This window comes from Lithobates pipiens, unplaced genomic scaffold (genome assembly GCF_037356315.1).
Source record: "Lithobates pipiens isolate NorthernLeopardFrog02 unplaced genomic scaffold, aLitPip1_a1.2 Scaffold_8, whole genome shotgun sequence".
NCBI classification, from domain to species: domain Eukaryota; kingdom Metazoa; phylum Chordata; class Amphibia; order Anura; family Ranidae; genus Lithobates; species Lithobates pipiens.
The window spans coordinates 574,241,436-574,261,569 of record NW_027507903.1 but is presented as its reverse complement, the minus strand read 5'-3'; the positions used below and the strand labels follow the sequence as shown (position 1 = coordinate 574,261,569).

General features: G+C 44.6%; 1 protein-coding gene across 2 annotated transcripts in view; it reads right to left on the bottom strand.

The window, feature by feature from the left end:
- Positions 1-20,134, bottom strand: part of MRPL4 (mitochondrial ribosomal protein L4) — a 47,111-nt gene that overhangs the window by 9,933 nt on the left and 17,044 nt on the right. The window contains exons 1-6 of one of the 2 annotated variants that reach the window (XM_077470198.1): positions 19,219-19,369; positions 16,680-16,761; positions 14,808-14,976; positions 14,658-14,709; positions 9,436-9,553; positions 261-367 (exon numbers count right to left, since the gene is read on the bottom strand). In XM_077470198.1, the coding sequence (XP_077326324.1) occupies positions 261-367; positions 9,436-9,553; positions 14,658-14,709; positions 14,808-14,976; positions 16,680-16,761; positions 19,219-19,269 (579 nt within the window). In that variant the 5' untranslated portion in view covers positions 19,270-19,369. Of the gene's footprint in view, positions 1-260; positions 368-9,435; positions 9,554-14,657; positions 14,710-14,807; positions 14,977-16,679; positions 16,762-19,218; positions 19,370-20,134 lie in introns of those variants that run through there. The other variant, XM_077470197.1, reaches the window with a different exon arrangement.

Here is a 20,134-nt window from a genome sequence, read left to right as displayed (position 1 = left end):
CAAAAAACGTACGTTATTGTGTTTTTCTTTTAATTTATGCCCTGAAACACACTTTAAAGGACACATAGGCATCAGTGTTAGAAAAGAAGAACTTTCCAAAATTAAAATTAGATTACAGGAAATATAAAAAAAAAAAAAAAAAAAAAAAAAATAAACACCTTGACAGGGTTATGCATTTTAAACCATATAAAAAATAAATAAAAATTAAAATAAAACAAAACACAGCTCATGTGGACGGTCCGGAGGACACTGTACTATACCTGAGCAAGTTTTACAGTCAAAGCCATCTTCAATCCCAGGACTCGAATCTTCATGGGCAGCATGTAATAATAGCTTTTGGGGCCACGGGGACCATGGGCTACACCACCTGTACACAATACATATAATGGCACACAATTTAATATGGGGGGGGGGGGGGAAATGACAAAAGGTGGAAATCAAACAAGATTTGTGCTAAGAAAAAAAAAATAGTAATGCAGGTTTCTATATAGTTGCCAGAGTCTTATTGGAGCCCTTCAAATCTGGCAGGAGAATACACGTGGAACCCTTAGATGAGATTCAAAACTTATTGAGCATGCTGGTCAGGTACTAGCCACATAACCAGCATCTTCTAAAAGGGAACTAGCAGAGTTGTGTCTCAATGAAAAACCATGGTTAGTAGGGTTGACTGATACTAGTATCGTTGCCGATACCGAGCATTTGCAGAAGTACTTGTACTCGTGCAAATGCTCCGATGCCTAATCCTATACCTACGCAGCCTCAGAGATGATCAGTGCAGCGATGGGGTAGTTACAATCACCGATCTCCCAGTTTACTAAAGGCGCTGACAGCTGCTTCTCCTCCTCTCCTTCCCACAGCTTTCTGTTGCTTTTTTGAAAGCCAAACAGGGAGATCGGTGACTGCAACTCCCCCACCGCCGCACTGACCCCGCGCCCCTTCCCCCCCCCCCCCCCGACTGTCCCATGTCCTCCTCCGTGTCCCCCCCTGTGCTCCTCGGGTCCTCCCTGTCCAAGATTTGTCAGAATGGAGAGTGAAGGAAGGAGCCGGTCCTTCCTTTTTTGAATGAGCAGAGCAAGTGATCACTGACACTGTCTATTCATAACTGAGCATAGTAAACTGTGTTTACAATACTTCAGTTTATGATTGAACAGGAGCCTCTGTCTCTTGTCCATTCATCTTCAGTGCAGCTGAGGCTGCAGAAAAAGAAACTAGGGAATCTGTGTCCTCAGTGCCTTTCCCTGTCTCAAAGAAGAGATGTCAGGAAAATGGAACGAGGGCACAGATTCCCTAGTTCCTTAGACCCCTGATATCTCACCAGAGCGCCCCCCCCCCCCCCCCCAAACCGGGCTGATTAAAAATAACAGAGGCCCGATGATGAACCACCCAAGAGGCACTAATCGCCCTGGTTGAGTGTGCTTAACATGAGAGGGAAAAATTTTCTTCTTTAAGCCAAAGCTTGAACAATCACTATATATATTCTCACTGTGACATACTTCCTGGAGTGCCAACCCCTGGATCCACACCACGAAACATATGCCTTCCAGACTCTATGGTAAATGACATTAATAAAAGACGACACTGCAGAAGGAGATCACCCATGATCCTTTAAAGTGGGATTCAACAGTCAAACCTGTTAAATTTTTCATCCGTAAGGTAGGATGGAATACCGGACCTTGTGAGAGAAGGTCTAGCTATAATGGAGTCCGAGGGACTCCTACAGCCATCTTTATGATCTCGGTAAACCAGGATCTTCTGGGGCCCACTGGGGTCACCAGAATCACCTCATTTCATTCCTGCTTGATCCTGCGGAGAAGGCGTGGAAGTAGCAGAACTGGAGGAAACGCATAGATCAGGGGTTGACAAATTTACTTGGAATCTAGGAGCCAGCTAAAAAAGTTAGGAGCCAGGTCCGTGACGGCGATCTAGACCTGTCCCTGGCCTGACATGGAGATGAGTGAGGGGAAGATGCCCCCAGTCCCCCACCTGTCTCCAAGTCATTGCCCATAGCTCTTAGAGGGACATTTTTTTTTTTTTCAAATGCATTTTAGTGTAAATATGAGATGTGATGTCTCTCTGACCCCAGATCTCATATATAAGGAGGACCCGTCATGCGTTTTTCTATTACAAGGGATTTTTACATTCCTTGCAATAGTAATAAAAGTGACACATTTTTTTTTTTTTTTTAAAGAACAGTGAAAAAAATAAAAATAAAACGTTAAAATAAAATAATTTTAAACGCGCCCTGTCCCGCCATGCTTGCGTGTAGAAGCGAACGCATATATGAAAGTGTTGTTCAAACCACACATGTGAAGTATCGCTGCGATCAGCAGAGTGAGAGCAATAATTCATGTTGGGTATCGATTTACTCGGCATAACATTATCTTTCACAATATAAAAAAAAAAACACCATTTTATTCTCTAGGGTGTTAGAATAAAAAAAAATATATATATATATATATATATATATATATAGAGACAGGATACCCCCAGCTGTGCTGCCCCAGGTCGCTAATTCTAGTCACAAATGCGACCTGGCGCCTGGGTTTTGTCAAGCCCTGGCATAGATAATTCAAAAAACTGATCCCCTGGGAAGACTAATGCATCTTTTCCGCATGCTAGTGGATCGCGCGTTCTAGACCCAAAGTTGTCGACTTTGTTGTTGAATCTGGACGCGAATAGGTCCATGTCCGGAATACCCCATCTCTGACATATCGCTAGGAAGATGTCGGGGTGAAGAGACCATTCTCCCGGAAATAATTGTTGGCGACTCAAGTAGTCCACCTGCCAATTCTCTATTCCTGGAATGAAAATTGCCGATAGGCAAGGAATGTTGTGTTCTGCCCAAGCTAGAACATGATTCACCTCTTTTTGGGCTGCACGACTTCTCATGCCCCCCTGGTGATTTATACAAGCCATAGTCGTGGCATTGTTGGACTGAATCCTGACAGGACAGTCCCGTAGTCTGACAGTCCAAGATTCTAGGGCCAGACCTACTGCCCAATCTCCAAAATGTTGATGGGCAAGGTCCTCTCTAACCTTGACCATCTACCCTGAACAGAATCTTCTTCCAGGGCTGCTCCCAGCCTAGAAGTGGAGATATGCATCTTTGATATCGATTGAAGCCAAAACCTCCCCTTGATGCAGGATGGACACAACCTATCGGATTGATTCCATGCGAAAGGATCGGATGTTTAAGTGCCGCTTCAGACCTTTGAGATCTAGAATGGGTCTTACCTCTCCGTTTGGTTTTGGAACCAAGAAAAGGTTAGAATAAAAATAAAAAAATAGGATGATCCAGAGCTAGAAAGAGACACTTTTTCTCTGGATCCTTGGGAACATTTGACCTTAGAAAACTAGGAGACGGAAAAACTCATAACTCTAGTTGTAACCTAGAGAAATTGCAGAAGTCACCCATCTGTCTTGACATTGTTCCTGCCAGATCTTTGAGAATTGCAGAAGCCATCCCCCTCACCTGAGCGAGTGGGGGCACCCCTTCAAAAGGAGGCTTTAGCATTCTGCTTTGTGGGCTTTCTGCCCCAAGATCTCTTCTGACCCTGGTGCTGCCCTTGGGGTCTTCCCCTTGAACCTGACATTTGCTATTGACACTGCATAGAGGCTGATGCCCCTGGCACAGGTGGGGCAGCAGGCTTAAATGAGAAATGTTTGAACTTCTTCTTTACTTGTAAAAGAGATTTTCCCATTAGAGATCTTTTGGCTGTATTTATCCAGATTGTATCCAAATAGCCATTCACCATGAAAGGGGAAACTGGCTAAGAGGTTTTTACACGGTGCTTTGGCTGACCAATTTTGCAGCCATAGAACTCTGTGAGAATGCACTAGTCCAAGCATAAGCCGTGAGGCTTGAATGATAGAATCTTTTATAGCATCTACTGTGAAACACAATGCGTCTGATACACCAGCTCATTGCTGGGCCTGCTGATCACGCAGAATTTGAAGTATCTCCACAAACTGACCCTTAATGGACTAGGATACACCAATTGCAGCAAGAACCGGCTGTGCTACTGAACTTGCTAAAGACATATTGCTTTTAGAAAGAAGTTCCAACTTTTGAACTGTTGGATCATTTAACATCAGTGCATTATCCACCGGACATGTGAGATTCTTCTTCATTGAGGCGATGGCAGCATCAATTGCTGGAACCCCCCATTTTTTTATAGAAATCCTCTTCCATAGGATAAAGTGTGGAGAATGTCTTAGGAGGATAATATTGTTTATCTGGATGTTACCATTCAGAATACATAAGCTTTTCTAGCCATGCATGAATAGAAAAAGCATCCCCAGATGGGGGAGGTTTTAATGATCCTAAATTAGAGGGGAGTTTCTCAAGAGCCTGCGCTGTAGGCAGCAAAAAAGGTTGGTCAAACCAATTTAGTAAGAGTGAACAAGCAACCTGTCTTGTGATGCTACTCCTTCTATATTAGGATCCTCAGAAGAGGATAAATAAGTATCTTCCAAAACTTTGGGAAGATCTACTTGATCCCCAGCCTCCTGCACCTCAATAAGAGGGTCCTGAGCACTAGATGGGGATCTGCTATGTTTGGCCCCACTATGGAGAGATAACATACCATCAATCTTGGATTGAAATTGTGGAAATGGATTTAGTTTGTTGTGAAACCATTGACCCTTTGGAACCATTAGAGGAGTTCCTGGTCTTTTTACCTCTCATAGCCTGAAGCACAAAGCAGAGGCACTACCAGCAAAAGAATTTACATTGCTAGATTATAGTCCAGCACTATAAGCTGCTATTAATGCTTAGCCTGGTAAAGTATAATGTGTCAAAGGGAATGCCTGTGTCACCAAACCTGAAACAAACCATCCTCCTGCTCATGTGTCCCTCCACAGCCAGCAGCAGCTACACACACAGTGCTTTAACAACTTCCTCCATGAGTGGCCGGCTTCTGAGCCCATTAGCCACGCCCCCCAGCGCTAATTATGCCCCCTTCTTTCAAAAGAAAGTGTCTTCCCGCGCGAGCGGCGCCTTGCGAACAGCTGATATGGCGGCGGCGGGGACGGGGGGGTAAATTCTCTTGCCGAACGGCCGCGCAGTCTATCTTTTTTTTTTTTTTTTAAGAAATGCTTTTGGCATATACGTCCCCCGAAGGGGGAAAAAAACAACATTGAGGGCGCAGGAGGAGAACCAGACCCCCCTTCTTACCAGAGGATCTGCTTGTGGCAGGAAGAGAGGAGAAATTAAGGCTTCTGATACAGCGCTGCTTCCAGCATCAGGCGTTGAATGCTCAATACAGCCCCCAGTGGTGACACATAGGACAACATTATAATGTAAAAGGCGAAATTCTGAAGAAAATCTCCACTTACCTTTCCTCGCTGCAGGGTTATGCGAGATAAACCCAATCTTCACCCTTCACGGTGGGCTCCAAAATCTTCAGGAACCAGGGAACCTAGAGGTTACCCACAATCCTGAACCTGCGACAGCACCCTGCCAGTAAAAACTTTATGGCCTTACTACCAAAAAGTACTGGATCCCAGGGTCCAGCTCTCTAAAAAGAGAAGCATTTGCAAGCAAAACCTTGTTTCTTCGAACACAAGGCCCAGGTACCATTCCTTTAGCCCATGAAAGGACATCAGAATGGATCCGGTCAGCCTGGCTAGCCCCAGCAAGCATTTCTTCCAGTGGAGCTCAGCACATCTTTACCCAGTAGTGGGAGAGGTTATACAGGGAGTACACGTCTTGCCTTAGGTGCGTGCCAGTGTCCATCATCTATCAGTGGCCCTATAACCCACATAGTAAGTACTATGGCTCTGTGTCCCCTGATGTAAGAAAAGAAAAATAAAATTGTAAAGAAGATAAAAAAAAAAAAAAAAACTACAGACACAATCCATGAGTCATCAATGCTGCATATTAGTGCCACTGCCACATGACATTTAAAAAAGAAAGTATCGGTGAGGATTTGAAAAATGGTTAGTCCTAACTAACTGTATTTCCAAGAATCTTCCAGAACAGCAATTTAAGATGGATGACGCTGCCTACAACAGGAAACACAGAAGGCAAGTAAAAGCCCCTCCTGTCCCCTTGTCCTCAGTTGTAGAAAAGAAAGAATCATTACAAACCATGCACAAGGGGAAATTTAATTAACAGAAATTAACCATACAACTGTCACCACAACCTTTGGGTGTACTGGAAGATTCTTGAAAACAGATATCTGTATTACCAACAGCGGTTCTACCAAATCCTCTTTCAGCAGAGCTACTTGAAAGGATATACAAGTAATCATACCTTTGGGGGGGGGGGGGGGGGGGGACACAGTCCTGGCAGCTCCAAAACATAGCTTGGGGACCAAAACATAGCTCTAGAGCAGTGATGGTGAACCTTGGCACCCCAGATGTTTTGGAACTACATTTCCCATGATGCTCATGCGCTCTGCAGTGTAGGTGTGCATTACGGGAAATGTAGTTCCAAAACATCTGGGGTGCCAAGGTTCACCATCACTGCACTCAACTGATATCTGTCAGTATGTATAGTTTTTGATATTAATTGTTTATAATCATGTGGCAACCTGTCTATATTGTATGCATAGATATACATTTTTATGAATTGTACCAGTTATAAAATTGTTGGCTATACACTTACTCATGATAATGTGTTTGTATGCTAATTTATACAATAAACTGAATTCGTTATACCTACGTGCTTCATTCAAAATCCAAAACCCCCTTTCCCCTCTTTTTTGACATATAGCTAGGGATGGAGGCAATTGACTCATATAAAGTCCCAACTGTTCTCCTTTTTCTTATAGCAATAGAGGGATGGAAGCATGTAGTTTAGGTCTAATAACATCTACATATCTAGTATTATACACATATTACTGGTTTGATTAATTCACTCTCTCTCTCTAGGGCCAACATCTTTAGGATGGGGCTGTTACCTCCCATCCCTTCATTAGATATACAACCTCCCTTGCTCTATTTAGTGTGCCATGTCGAGGACCCTCCTCCTCCCCTTCTACTTAGGGTGGGTGGACGTTCATGCACCATGTATCGACATAACCTTCTGTGTGTGGCAGGTGCGGTGTCAATCCTGTGGCACTGACCCTCCTTTCCATGGTAGTACCATCTGGCGGGTAGATGGAGGAGTGTAATGGCACAGCATCCAAGGACGCCTCCCTCCTGCAGTACACCCCTACATGACGTTGGTGGGCGCATGATGGCCCTGCCCTTATAGGCTTCACCCAGGGATGTCAGATTCACTCTGGTGTGTCGTTGCTCACTTCGGGGTTCACTACATGAATCACCTTGGATCCCAGGACCCTATGAACTGATCACTGTCTAATTGGTAATTGGAATTCACCTCTAGTTGCACTGCACCATTAGATTGTTTTATTCAACATTTCTTGGTGATGCGTTTATAGCCCCTTCACTTCTTACACCTTTTTGTTCAACCTCTTCTGGTGATGCGTTTATATCCTTTTATCACTTTTTACTCCTTGGCTACCACCAATACTTTTTAGTACTTCAATCTTCCTGTTCTTTTATGGATATATTATATATATATATATATATATATATATATATATATATATATATATATATATATATATATATATATATATATATATATATATATATATATATATATATATATATATATATATATAATTTTTTTCAGAAGTCCTTCATTGATGGTCACTCTGACTATGTCAACTTCTTGAAAGCCATCTCCCCAGAATGATTTTCTTGCTGGACAGCAAGCCACTCATACCACCTCAGCTCCCATTGGAGATGCCCCTCCTTTGGGGGTCCCCAATCTACAGTGCCATGCTTTTATTATATAGTCAACCTTGTAAGTATGGTAGAGAGTGGGTTTTTATACTTGGTTTTATTTTATTCTTTATGATTTTTCTTGGGTAAGATCAGACCATACACAGCAACTCCTATTATATATTTTATGTAACTCACGTGCATGCTCCTGAAGAGTGGATCAATCCACAAAATGCATAGAGTTATTATATGCCGTGTCCGTATGTATATTTTTTGATATTAATAGATTATAATCATGTGGCAGCCCCTCTACATTGTATGTATAGATATACATTTCTATGAATTGTACCAGTTAATATAACTGTATTGGATATACACTTACTCACGATAATGCATTTGTATGTTAATTTATACAATAAACTGAATTCTTTATACCTACGTGTTTCAAAGTCCCAAACCCCTTTCCCCTCTTTTTTTGATCACTGCACCAGAGATTTCTTTTTATGAAGCACCTACTACCATGATGTAGTCAATAACCTCGTAGAGTGAGCTCCAAGACCCCTTTCACATGGGGGCACTTTGCAGGCGCTACAGTACTAAAAATAGCGCCTGCAAAGCACCCTGGAAGAGCTGCTGTTGTGTCTCCAGTGTGAAAGCCCCGAGGGCTTTCACACTGGAGTGGTGTGCTGGCAGGACGCTCAAAAAAATCCTGCTAGCAGCATCTTTGGAACAGTGTATACACCGCTCCTGCCCCTTAAAATCAATGGGGCAGTGCGGCTATACTCGCAATAAGCATATATTGATTGATTTGCGCAAAATGTATAGCGTCTACAATATAGGGGATTGTTTTATGGCATTTTTATTATTAATCTTTTTTTTTTTTTATTAGTAATGTCGGCGATCTGTGATTTTTTTTTATCATGACTGACATTATGGTGGACACATCGGACACTTGACACTATTTTGGGACCATTGTCATTTATACAGCGATCAGTGCTATAAAAATGCATTGATTATTGTGTAAATGACACTGGCAGGGAAGGGGTTAACCACTAGGGGACCATGAAGGGGTTAAGTGTGTCCTAGGGAGTGCTGGTCTACAACTCACATGACAGCGATCGCTGATCTCTGTCATGACACTAGGCAGAATGGGGAAATGCCTTGTTTACAAAGGCATCTCCCCGTTCTTCCGCTCCGTGACACGATCACGGGCACCAGGCTGACAGTTTGCAGTCACTGAGAACGCGGCAGGCGCCCACAATTCTGCTTCTTAAAGGGGACGTACCTGTATGCCCTTTTGCCCACCCGCACCATTCTGCCAACATATATCGTCGTGAGGCGGCCGAGAAGGGGGTTAAAGTGGTTCTAAAGGCAGCAAGACAGCTGCTTGCTGTGGGGGCACTCGGCAGTAGCAAAGAGCACTGAAGGGGGACCCGAGAAGAGACCCTAAATAACAAACATGTTCTACTTACCTGCTCTGTGTAGTGGTTTTGCACAGAGCAGGTAAGTAGAACATGTTTGTTATTTATAAATGAAGAAAAAACAAGACTTTAGTATCGCCAACTTAAAAGTGAGAATTTCCCCGCAAACCTACAATGCTCTTCTAACAGTCAGAGAGTCTAGAGTTCCTGTAAATATTTGGTATGGATAAAGAGCTACATTACTTTAGTAAAAACATATTCGACACAAAACACAGACCTCCTCTCCACAGAGGGGACCGAATGCTTCCCTGCCGAGCTCGTCCACTTCCCTTCTGCGCCCAAGGCTTCCTCCCTCCTCCTCTGACCTCTGCTCTCGTCTTTGTCTTGGCATGACTCTGAAAGAAGAAAACACTTTATATAAGAACTACAGGAGCTTGTTAAGGGAGGGGAAAAGTGGAATCCAAGCAGCTGTCAGTGAGAGGGAAAATTAGGTTGAGAAGATTGCAGGGAGGAAACCAAACCAAGTCGTGGTTAAAGGTATGAAAAGTGGAAAGGTTCAGCAAAGGTTGGAGGAAGCCAAGAAATCATATGAAACGATTAAATGTGGAAAACTATTTGGTGGTTAAAACTCAATTTCAGCCAAAACGTTCTGTTTCAGTTTTGGACAGAGAAGGGAAGATTTGGAACTTTTACAAATATTCCGGCCCCTATATATTATTTCTCTTCTCATATTGATCTTTCTGACATACATTACATAGATAGGAGGTGAGGGGAAAAAAACAAAAAAAAAAAAACACTTGCAGGAACACAGCTAGCAGTAAGTAAAACTCTGATCCTTCTTATAAGAGCATTACTATGAATTATGGAACCCAATATAAAAGTGTTGATGTGGACCCCGCCAGCTCACTCTCTCTCTAGCGGTTTTCAGTGTCAACTGTGACAATACGTGTATCTATTCTTAAAGCGTAACTTTACCCATAATATATTGATAAAAAGAACGTTCATTAGCAAGAAATGAGTGTGTGCTGTAAATCGCCTTCAGCATTGTTACTGTTTCTTCTTGCTGGATGCTGCCATTCTGCTGAAGCCCAGAGCCACCGAGCAGCAGTAAATCTTTAGGCTGTCAGTAGATTGGCGTCTACAAATTCGACACAGTGCCTAAAAATACAAAATAAACTGAGCATGTGCAGAATAGAGACAGTGTATTACTGTTTTTTTTATACAGTACAGGCACTAATGTTCTACATAGCTATACCTGAAAATGGGGCCAGCCTGAAGTGATCTAGCAGCACTTATTTTTTTTTTTTTAACTAAAAGGTCCAGTTTAATATGAAATATACCTTAATTATATACAAGAAGCAGAAGAGTTTTCTGCATAGTCAATACACTGGGGATCCGAGGTGTGGATAAAAGTTATGGTTTTAGTAGTAATAATAATAATAATAATAATAAAAATCACAATTATATTTTACAACAAAATGATTGATGCTTTTGTACACAGTAATTCTATATCCCCGATACAAACTTCTTGCAACTCTAGCTTCCTTAAACGGTTTTACAGAACTACAAACCTCAGCTGGTCAATAAAATTTTAGCCAAGGAGAAACTCTGGGATTTTACACTGCATTAGGTATACGGGGGGAAATTGCAGTCTGTAGCAGAAGTTCTGAGAGCAATAAGTCTACACTGCTAAAACAGAGAAGCAAATGCTTCTTACTGCATACAGGGGAATCTATGACTAGTAACAACTCTGAGGTCTGACTTCAGCCCTCCTAAACTGGAAACTTTCAATTTTCTTAACAGCCTATTTAACCACTAGTCCTCATTCTACAGCGGCATATTGGCTCTCCTGCGCAAAATCGATGTAGCTGTACGTCGGGCCCTTTAAACAGCTGTATAGCAGGGGCCCGAGAGTCAAAATGGGTGTGGGTGTGTGTGTGTGTTTTTAAACACACACATCCCCATTCTGTCAGGAGAGACAGATCATCTGCTCCTACTACCTAGGAACAGGGATCGGTCTCCTCCTTAAGTCAGTCACATCCCCCCACAGTTAGACACGAGGGAACACATTTAACCCCTTGATCGCCCCCTAATGTTAACCCCTTCCCTGCTAGTGACATTTACACAGTAATCAGTGCATTTTTATAGCACTGATTGCTGTATAAATGTCAATGGTGCCAGAAATGTGTCAAAAGTGTCCGGTCTGTCTGCCGCAATGTTACAGTCCCGTTAAAAATCACTGATCCCCGCCATTACTAGTAAAAAAAATATAATATAAATATATATTCTTGTAGCTCTTTTGCTAGCGGAGGAGCCCGGCTTTCTTCCTCGCCTCTTCTTCCGACTTCAGGGGTCTTGTCCCCCTCTTCGGTTCTTGCCGGGCCACCGCGCCTTCTTCTAGCTCTTTTACAGGCGGTGGCCCGGTCTTCTGTCGCCGCCGTCTTCCGTTCTCCTGTTCTTCAGATGTTGCCTCGCCGAGTCCTCCGCTCACAATGACAGGGACCGGGCACGCGGCGATTTATATAGGGACAAGGGGCGGGGTCTTCGGTGGATGTCACATGGGTTCATGTCACATGGCGACAGTCCCAGCATCCTCCGGGACTGTGACATCGTAAGGGTGCGGGGTCACCATGTGACATCCACCGAAGACCCCGCCCCTTGTCCCTATATAAGTCGCCGCGTGCCCGGTCCCCGTCATTGTGAGCGGAGGACTCGGCGAGGCAACATCTGAAGAAGAAGAACAGAAGAACGGAAGGAGGCGGCGGCGACAGAAGACTGGGCCACCGCCTGTAAAAGAGCTAGAAGAAGGCGCGGTGGCCCGGCAGAAGAACCGAAGAGGGGGACAAGACGCCCGAAGTCGGAAGAAGAGGCCGGCGGCGAGGAAGCAAGCCGGACTCCTCCGCTAGCAAAAGAGCTACAAGAAGATAGCGGAGGAGTCCGGCGAGAAGACCCTCGAAGACGGAAGACCCCCGGAGCTGTGCAATAAACTATTTTATCTCGTGTGTTGTGTTTTTTTTGTACTTTTATTTTACAGGTGAATGGGTAGGGGTACATTGTACCCCATACTCATTCACATAGGGTGGGGGCTGGTATCCTGGGCCCCCTTATTAAAGGGGGCTCCCGGATTCCGATAAGCCCCCCGCCCGCAAACCCCGACAACCAATGGCCAGGGTTGACGGGAAGAGGCCCTTGTTCTCATCAACATGGGGACAAGGTGCTTTGGGGTGGGGGGGCCGCGCGGCCCCCCCTTCCCCAAGGCACCCCCCATGTTGAGGGCACGCGGCCTGGTGCGGCTCAGGAGGGGGGGGGGGGGCGCTCGCTCGCCCTCCCTTTCCTGGCCGGCCGGGTAGCGTGCTCGGACAAGGGTCTGTTGTGGACTTTGGGGGGACCCCCACGCCAATTTTTTTCAGCGTTGGGGTTCCCCTTTAAGTCCATACCAGGTGGCGGGGCTGACGGCGTCTCCTTCGCGGGCCCCGTCTACCTGAAGACCCGCTCGAAATGAGCGGACTTTTCTCCGGGCGGGAAAAGTCCGTTCATTTCAAAAGTACGGCGGACTGGCATACACGCGGCCGGATTGTCCGCCGAAATGCGAGTCCGGCGGGAAGATTGGAGTGTAAAACTACATTCTAAGTCCGCCGTACTTTCGGGTCAAAAAAGTATGCCGGAGGCTACACACGGGGGGATTGTTTGGCGGACTTGAGTTTGCCGGACTTTTCCACCCGCTTGTTTGATCGTGTGTACGCGGCATAAGGCTCCATGCACACTGGGCTTAAAAAAAAGTGCCAGTTCCCTTGGCAGAAAAAAAATGCTCATATAGAGCATTTGTTATACAGAGTTTAAATGACTTTAGGAGAGTTTTGCGTTTTTTCCGCTAGGAAGCTCCAATCAGAAAAGGGAAACCAGAAGTCTTTGACATTGAGCTGCTTCTACAGGCAGAACACAAAACTCCTGTAGAAGCAGCGATTTTTAAGCCAGTGTGCATGGAGCCTAAAGGGCTCAAACTCTATATGAAAAAAATAAAAATAAAAAAAAAACAGGGAATTTTCGACCAAAGAACTTCCGCACAATTTCCGTATAGTGTGTACACTACTTTCTACAGCCAATTGACCTTCTGAATAAAATTTATCGTAGGGGGAACAGAACAAACGATATTTGCTTAATGTGTAAGGCTTTGGTCCGATTTTTGCATAAGAAAAATCAGAAACAAAAAGCCTTTGTCGTACGAACATTTTTCTCATCGGTTCCGAGGTGCTGTGAAACAAGAAAAATCAGACGATCGTTCGCCTGATTTTTTTTTTTATATAGTGTGTACCCCACATTATGGTGAGCAACTGGGAAAATGAAACAATGGGGTTGATTTACTAATATTGGAGCACTCAGAAGCTGATTGGCTACCATGCACAGCTGCACCAGATTCTAACTTCAGCTTGTTCAATTAAGCTTCGACAATAAAACCTGGAAGCCGATTGGTTTCTATCCAGAGCTGCACAACATTTTGCATGCTCCAGTTTTAGTAAATCAACCCCAATGTCTCATTCATTTCAACGTTTCCACCTTCATGCACATCATAATGTGAAATTTTTGTTTCTGTAAATGTCAACGTAATGCTTTTATTTATTTTTTTCAAAATTACAAACATGTTACTGTATTACTTACCTGCTCTGTGCAGTGGATTTTGCCTCTTCTCGGGCCACTCCCTCCTGTTGACTGCCCCCCCCACAGCAAGTAGCTTGCTATGGGGCACCCAAGCCGAGCTGCAGCTCCCCGTGTCCATTCAGACATAGAATGCATTAAGATAAACCTTCTGCTTTTACAGCCGCTTTAACCACTTGCCGGTCTGTGCTGATCTTCCCAGAAGAGTTGAAGCTGCAAAGGGTGGGCCAACTCAAATTTTGAACCCTACAGACTTAGCCCTTGTACACACGATCGGAGGTTCTGACGGAATCGGAGCGTTTTGTCGGATATTCCGACTGTGTGTGGTCTGCATCAGACTGTTTCCGTCGGAATATCCGTCGGACCAAATTTTCCAACTTGCCGGAAATATTTTCCCACAAAATGCTCCGATCGGACATACTACGATCATGTGTAGAGAATTCCGATCGGACAAAGTGCCACGCATGCTCAGATCAAATTCCTACATCAAAGCTATTGGCTACTAGCGTGAACGTAGTCCCATCGTAACGAAATTACGTCATCACGTTCTGAAAGATCGGATTTTCCGACAACGTTGTCCGACCGTGTGTATCCGACGGATTTGGTTGTCGGAATCTCCGACCGTGTGTACAAGGGCTAAGACTGGGAAGCCTTTAAGTCCATGTGTGTGCAAAGGCAGGTGTCCCAATACTTTTGTTTTTATGGTTTGTGTGAGAGATTCTATGCAGCCAGCCTGCACCATAGCAGTAAAAATACAGTGCGCAGTCGGCAAGCGGTTAAAACAGACTTAGCCTAAAACCTTGAATAATAAAAAAAATAAAAAAATTAAAAAACTGGAATGCTTACAATCCTTTTGTAGTTTTTCTGCCAGATTGCGACTTGGTGAAGGATGTCAATTCTGAAGAAAACAAAGCAGATACAATTGACACACTAAGATGGGAGGCACTGATTTTTTAGAAGTGGACAATTTAACCAAAAATAGTGCAAACAACTGACCTGGGAGGGACGTCAAACACATCGGGGTGGAGGTGCACCAGCCCTTGCGGTTCCTGATCTTGGTTAGTTATAGACTCCAACCAGACTGGTTTGGGTGACAGATGGGAGGGTACTGGGATCTTACACGTTCTCACAACAGGCTGGGACAAATCCACAGGAGGCCGGTGAACTGTGAGATTATGAAGAAAAGATCGTTAAAGCATTTGTTACCCCAAAAACATCATATTCCTGATATATGCCTGCTGTACCGTGTACTTGTATGAGAAAGTATCATGTTCTCTTTTTGTATTGCTTCCTTTAGGTGAAATCCCTGGTGTTCCTGCCAGTCCCTTTGGTTTCCTATTAAAAACTGACTGCACTAAGCAGGAGAGCACACCGTGCTCAGTTCTCTAAGCTGGGAACTTGGCCTGCTCTCCTCCAATGATCAAACTTGTCCTGACACGCCCCTGCTGCACAGACATTCATTGGGAAGCTCATTATGCTGCTGCTTCTCCCCCCTCCCCAGCTCTTATGCAGGTGAAAACAGAGGGAATGTGATCACTTATTAAAGGAAAAAAGTTATTATATATATATATATATATATATATATATATATATATTTTAATCTATGCACTAATGTTTTGCCTTTCATTTCTATTTCAAATTGAATGGGTTGTTTTACAAGGTGATCATTTACAATCACTTTAAAACTGGAGGAACGTGCTAATTTCATATAAGTGCTTCCCCTACGTCTGAGAAAAATAGAGCAAAATCCTATTTGGCGCGCCTCTGCAATAGGGATGAGCTCCGGCGTGTTCACATGGTCCCCGTGCAGAGCCCGCCAGAAAGTCGGCACAGCGCTGCGCTAATCACAGGCAGTGAGACATTGCCCCGATACGTGACACCAATAGAGTGATCAGTGCTTAAAAAATGCACTGTCACTGTCTAAATGATGCTGGCAGGTAAGGGGTTAACATCAAAGGGTTAAATGCGTTCCCTAGGAGTGCTTTCTAACACTGAGGGTTGGCCTAACTGTAGAAAGACAGAGATTTGTGTTTATGCTTAGCAGATCTCTTTCTTACCAAGGATGAGCTCCGGCGTGTTCGCATAGAGAACGTGCAGAGCCCGCCAGGATGTTGGTGCTGCGCTAATCGCAGGCAGTGAGACATTTTCCCAATGAGCGGCTGCAGAGATCGGGAAATGTCTCACTGCCTGTGATTAGCGCAGTGCTGCACCAACTTCCTGGCAGGCTCTGCACGTGAACATGCCTGAGTTCATCCTTACTCTGCAATATATGTTAATTATTCTGTGTTTTGTCACTTTACAAATGTCATCGGCCAGAAATCCAGTGTACTCCTAACTTCCTGTTTGATAACAACTGACAACACAGCGTCCCTGCTGTGCTAAAAAAAAACAAAGCAGTGTTGTCAGCCCTGAGTTATACATGGGTAGACTACACAACATCTCCCCCTCACCAACCTAGAAGAATTTGGCATTGCGAGCAGTAAGATGTGAATAAGGGATATTACTGTGCTAACACAGTGTGGAACAAGGAAAGGACAGTTACTACATAGGAATGTGACAAGAACTCAATAAGAGGGATTGGTAAAAAATGTAGCGCCAAAGAGTGAAAAACAATGAACAATAACAATGTACCAAATATTGCATACAAATAGTTAAAAAATATGGTGAGAAACAATCTCCAATGTAATAAATATGTGAAAATACATGTGTTTCTACCCATTATATAGTGTATATACAAGTGGGAGGTCCCGAAGTTGGAAAAAATCCTAAGGTAAACGAATGTACAGAGGCTGGCAATGGCGCACTCCATGTTTCCCACAGGATAAGATTCCTTTAAAAGTAAAACATTGCCATATCTGTCTCACTTACTTTTGGTGGGTCCATCTTTTAGTCCCGGAGGCAGGATGAGGTTGGGTGGAAGTAGAGTCTCAGTTGAAAAGGAAGACAGCAGCTGTGAGAAAAGCAAAGACTGTGAACACTGGATAAAAAAACCTTCATTATCCTGATATGAAGAAGAAGAGCTCTTCCATATTTGGCAATACAGATTTGAATCTGCTGATATGTCAGAGTTTTGCTTCAAAATGTCTTAACATTGGAGGGTGTTACATAAGCTTCCTGGTCATGTGATCACTGGGATTGGGAGCCCATCCCATCGACCCCTCATCATAAACCATGACAGCTTCCTGGCAGGCCCAGACTAGGATTCAAACATGTCTGAACTCATCCCTAGTTGTCACCAGAATAGGAATAGAGGGAACATCTTTTATTGAGGAACACTAGTTCAGGTGACAACCAGGGATTCTCTCACTCTTTAGGGATTTTTGTTCTCACTTCCTGTTGTAGCTGTGGAACAGGAAGTGAAGGGACATCTCTCCAATTTCAGACAGACAGACAGCAAAGAAAAATTGACAGGAGTTAAGGCTTAGCGCTATAAAAATCCTGCATAATTATAAAACATCCCTTAGGGCCAGTTCACACCACATCCAGTCCAGTGTGGTTTTTTTTGCATCAAAAATGCATGGAAAGTAGGTTATATGGTTTTCAATGGCATCATTTACACCAGTGCTTGCAGTTCTAGTACGTTCCAGTGCTGCATTTTTTCCGCACTGGAGCGCTGTAAAACGCACTGGAACACACATGTTCTTATTTAACCGCTTAAGGAATGGCCCATGTACAAGTACTGCGGCAGAGCAGCCCTCAAGCGCAAAATCACGTACCTGTATGTGATTGCTGTCTTCGGCTCTTGGGGGGGCGCACGTGCCGCCGGAGCACCACTCCCGCTGTGATTGGACACAGCAGGAGCCAATCAGTGGGTCCGGCAGACCCAATGTTTGTCGGAAACCCAGCGATCCTTCGGAGAGAGGCAGAGTGACAGTCTACCTATGTAAACAAGGCAGACTGCTGTTCATCTAGTAAGAAATAAGGATGAGCTCCGGCGTGTTCACATACGGCACGTGCCGAGCCCGCCAGGATGTTGGCGCAGTGCTGCACTAATCACAGGCAGTGAGGCATTTCCCAATCTCTGCAGCCGCGCATTGGGAAAATGTCTCACTGTCTGTGATTAGCACAGTGCCGACATCCTGGCGGGCTCTGCACATGCCCTATGCGAACACGCCGGAGCTCATCCTTAGTAAGAAAGAGATCTTGTGTTTCTGCTAAGCAGGAACACAAATCTCTGTCTTTATCCAGTTAAGCTAACCCTCACAGTTTTAGAAAGCACTCCCAGGGAACGCATTTAACCCTTTGATGTTAACCCCTTACCTGTCAGCATCATTTATACAGTGACAGTGCATTTTTTAAGCACTGATCACTCTATTGGTGTCTCTGGTCCGCAAAAAGTGTCACTTAGGCCCCTTTCGCACTGAGGCGTTTTTCAGGTGCATTAGCGCCTGAGAAAAGCGGCTCCTTTCACTCCAGTGTGAAAGCTGGAGGGCTTTCACACTGAAGCGCTGCGCCGGCAGGACGGTAAAAAAAAAAAAAAAAAAGTCCTGTTAGCAGCATCTTTGGAGCGGCGAAGGAGCGGTGTATACACTCCTCCTGCCCATTGAAATCAATGGGGGCAGCGCGACTATACCGCCAGCATACAGTGGTGGTATTCCGCCGCAAGCGGGTCGGTTCAAACCCCCGCTAGTGGCCGAATACAGCCGCTAAAACAACGCTGCTTTACTGCCGATGCCCACACCGCCCGGTGTGAAAGTGTGGATTAGTCCACCGCAATGTGGCAGTCCTGCTAAAAATCGCGGATCGACGCCATTACTAGTAAAAACTATTTTAAAAAGATCCATAAATCAATCCCCTAGTAAAGGGATATGCAATTAGCGGACCTCCAGCTTTTGCAGAACTACAAGTTCCATGAGGCATAGCAAGACTCTGACTGCCACAAGTCTTGAGCGCTTCCATCTCCTTCCTTCCACTTTTCGCTCTCTGGCTGCCTAAATGGCCTGATCGCGATGACATCACTGCTGCGCATGCACACAGGAGTCACGTTATCGCAGTGCGGAGCGGGGGCCTTAAAAGTGGTCTAAGCTGCGCATGCGCCACTCAGTATACATGTCAGCTAACAGGCGGGGGGGTGTAGCATTTATGACAGAGACCAAAAGCGTCTCTCCGGTCATAAAAACCCGACCTGTCAGCGCGTCTGAATTTAATACGACTTTACGGGAGGGGGCTGTGCGCCTCCACCATGTCTATATGACCCCCAATCACAAGTTTATAGGGGCCCTAATGGCAAGAAATCATCTTTACGCTCACAGAATAACCGGCCAGAGTTCAGCTTTATGAGAGCAGAGGGTAGCACATAGGAGAAGCTCCATACAGTCATCCACAGGGACCATCTCTGGACATCACTCTGCATGCAATATACACAATAATATAACATGCAGATCACTGCACATCCCCATTCACTCACCCTGACCCTGGCCCCCCTGCTACAGCTGAGCAGGATCCCCCTCAGCATCATCCCGAGCTCTGCTCCCTCTCCTCACATCAAAGCAGGAAGGTCAATGCGCACACAGCATGGGCCGCCACACTTCCGGCGCACGTACGACGTACTGAAGCCAGTGCACCGCCAGGCTCCTCTGCCCACACTACGACGTCCGCGCATGCGCCGTGTAAACCCGTCAGCTCCGCTCTGTACACACTACACAGCGCAAGGTGGTGGTGAGGGAAGAGAAGGGAATGTAGGGATACATGAAGGAAGATGGAAGCTGCAGCTGGAAGCACTACTATCCATTCCTGGAATGAACTCAGATGCAGCCAATTAACTGAAATCAACCTAAATATTCTTCTTCAGAAAGTATTTTTGGGCACGTTATACAGAAGTTAGTTTATGGTTGACCGACCACAACGGAAACAACAGACCGCATTTCTACCGGGGCAACGTTTTCGTTTTTTAAATATGTTCAAATCTGCAGTGTTTGCTAGAAAATGACTTTGAACAATGAGCACAAAAAGTTTTGTTTAACCACTTCAGCCCCGGACCATTTTGCTGGCCAAAGACCAGAGCATGTTTTGCAATTCGGCACTGCATCGCTTTAACTGACAATTGCGCGGTCGTGCAACGTGGCTCCCAGACAAAATTGACGTCCTTTTTTTTCCCCATAAATAGAGCTTTCTTTTGCTGGCATTTGATCACCTCTGCGGTTTTTATTTTTTGCGCTATAAACAAAAATAGAGCGACAATTTGGAAAAAAAAAACATTATTTTTTACTTTTTGCTATAATAAATATCCCCAAAAAATATATAAAAAAATATTTTTTTCCTCAGTTTAGGCCGATACGTATTCTACTACATATTTTTGGTAAAAAAATAAAAAAATCACAATA